The sequence below is a fragment of the Galeopterus variegatus genome, unplaced genomic scaffold (genome assembly GCF_000696425.1).
Source record: "Galeopterus variegatus unplaced genomic scaffold, G_variegatus-3.0.2 Scaffold6037, whole genome shotgun sequence".
Classification (NCBI taxonomy): Eukaryota; Metazoa; Chordata; class Mammalia; order Dermoptera; family Cynocephalidae; genus Galeopterus; species Galeopterus variegatus.
In genome coordinates this window covers 28,772-31,375 of record NW_007732148.1, presented here as the reverse complement: position 1 = coordinate 31,375, position 2,604 = coordinate 28,772, and the positions used below count along the sequence as shown (strand labels likewise).

The following is a 2,604-nucleotide window of genomic DNA, read 5'->3' as shown; positions in this document are numbered from 1 at the left end:
TTTCTTTATAAAACCTAGATGGCTTGCTCTGGAAAATAGTTATATAAAAAAACTAAGCAAACACTGCTGTGCCTTTTCCGTGAACTAATCACAGTTCATTAGGTGTAGAATGAAGTCCCGTTTCTATTCGTGTGTCTCTTTTCCAGTACTTAAAAGTGATGAGAATTTCAACTTATTGCCATAGCCGTCGTCTGGGGACTAGTAGACTAGATGTTCTGTTGATGCTCACAAAGGAACAAAATGTCAAAAGCTAGCAGGTGCCCACTGTGGTGACTCTAAAGCATAACGGGGCCTCTGTCCCTCTCCTGTGCTGCAGGCAAACCCTTTGGAAGCGGGTCCAAGGCGCGGTCACCCCTCTCCTGGCGAGTATGATATCTTTCATCGACAGGGATGGCAACCTCGAGCTACTGACCAGGCCCGACGCTGCAGCCTGGGCGAGAGATCTTTGGATGTTTATTTTCAAGCATGTTAAGCTTCTGGACATTCCTCTCATCATGAACAACACAAGGTGAATAGAAAGCTTTTTATAGGGGAAGGGAAGAAAATCGTAACATAGCAGTGCTCAGTATGCTCTTCCAAGTATTTTATGAAGTATGGCGTCACCTTTAAAATGACATTTATGTTGGCTCTTTTTGCAGCTTAAAGGATTGTAGTATTACAGTAACGAAAGGGAGTTTACTACTGTTCTGAAGAACCATTGTGTCTTCGCTGTCCTCATTTCCCTGCTTTCAGAGCACCCGTTATAGCTAAAATAGCCAGATTCAACTCCAGGCACTTGGGAGAAACTGCACTTAGGAGAGCCATTTGCCATGTATTCCCTTTACCATCCCACATTCCTGCTTTCAGAGCACCCGTTATAGCTAAAATAGCCAGATTCAACTCCAGGCACTTGGGAGAAGCTGCACTTAGGAGAGCCGTTTGCCGTGTATTCCCTTTACCATCCCACATTGCATGACGGGAGCTACACGACCTGTCCCTGGCTTGATCTTGCGGCATACAAGCTCACCTGCCCTCCCAAGGCTTCCTGTTTGGATTTCAGGGATGTAGGTTAATAAAGGATATGTAAATAAATGGAATCCGAGATGCCAGTGGCAATGCTTACTCAGAAGACAAGGTGCTGCTGGTGTTCATGCAAGAAAGACTTGCTTTGGCAGGTGGTGCTCTGTTTGCAGAGGCATAGGAGAAAGGCAGGACCAGGGGCCAAAAGACCTGGTCCCACAGAGATTTGGGGCAAGTAGGGGTTTCTTTTGTTTTGTCTATAAAACAAAGGAATTACATGAGATCATCTAGTTCATTAATAACAGAACATGAAACAGACGAGTAGCTGCCTGAGGGGTGAAAAGAGCTGACACCTGTAGTTTCTGGCCTTGTGTCTTCAGCACGTCTCACAAACCATGCTCTTGTCCTCCTTTGCCTCATTGCAGACCTAAAAGTGACCTGTCCTACATTCTGGTGCAGAACTACATGAACCTTTCAGAGAATGCTTGCAATGATGTCCCGTTTAGCTGGAGGATCAAGGACTATATGGAAGAGCTGTGGGTCCAGGCTCAGTATATCACCAGTGCTGAAGGTGAGGCCAGATTCCACACAGGTGAACGAGCCTTTCACTCACAGAGACATGCCTGACACTGAGCTGCAGACAGGTGGAAGCTCTGGCAAGGCTGACTTTGGAGTTTTTAGTTTGAACTCTTTGCATGCAGAATAGGCTCAAATTAATGTCACTCCCTCATTTTAAAGTTCTGCTGAAGGAGTGAACATCTCCAGCAGGGATCAGAAGCCTTCAAATCTCATGGCACAGGATACCGGGGAGATGATTTTTAGTGCTGGCAAGGGATATGGTGACATAGGATGTGTTCTGGCAGCAAGAGACCTGTTATCCACCACAAGTGGGTCATTTTCATTCTGAGCCTTCTGGGCAACATGGGCACAGGTCTAGGAGATGTCCCCAGTTGAACCTTCCTCAGTAAATGCCAGCAGCTAGCGCAGAGCATCCTCTTCCTCCAGATCAAGCTGTTGGTGCCCCCCGAGCCGTGCCCCAGACGCAACACTGCATACTGCTGTCACATGCCAAGGGGCTTGGCCACAGTTATTCCAGAAAAATCAGTGATAACACATTTCTGGAAAAGTTGCCTTTCTTACATGAAATAACCTCTTCAACATTTATTTATAGTACTGGGCAAAATACTCAAAGATAAACTTATTTTTCTGGGAAATCATTCTACTTTTTCTGAAGAATCTTGAAGCAGTGTCTCTCCTAATGAGAGAATATTTCCCCTTTTCAGGGCAGTGCCCTAGCTGACCCTGCTTTTCTATGACAGAACGTGACGTGGGGGCAGCACCCCGTCCACTAGAAGGCAGGTCTTCCTGGTTTGAGTCGTTTGTGGCCCCAGACCCTGAAGAGCAGACCCCTCATCCCTGATTCAATTGGATCCTGGCTTTCTTGAAGCACGTTATGACTTAACAGACCTGCAACATAAAACTCAGTCTGTCTCGAATAGGTTTTTCCCTTTGGGGCTAGCTTGGCTGTTTAAGACCCAAATTTAACACTCATTTTACCTTTCTTGCTTATATTCCACTGGGAAACTATCTCAAGTGTCTAGACGA

General features: G+C 46.0%; 1 protein-coding gene across 1 annotated transcript in view; it reads left to right on the top strand.

Annotated features, from left to right (window-relative positions):
- Nucleotides 1-2,604, top strand: part of RNF213 (ring finger protein 213) — a gene marked incomplete at its 3' end in the record, with an annotated part of 102,699 nt that overhangs the window by 74,731 nt on the left and 25,364 nt on the right. The window contains exons 36-37 of the mRNA XM_008590363.1: nt 317-508; nt 1,425-1,570. Coding sequence (XP_008588585.1) covers nt 317-508; nt 1,425-1,570 — 338 coding nt within the window. The remainder of the gene's footprint in view (nt 1-316; nt 509-1,424; nt 1,571-2,604) is intronic.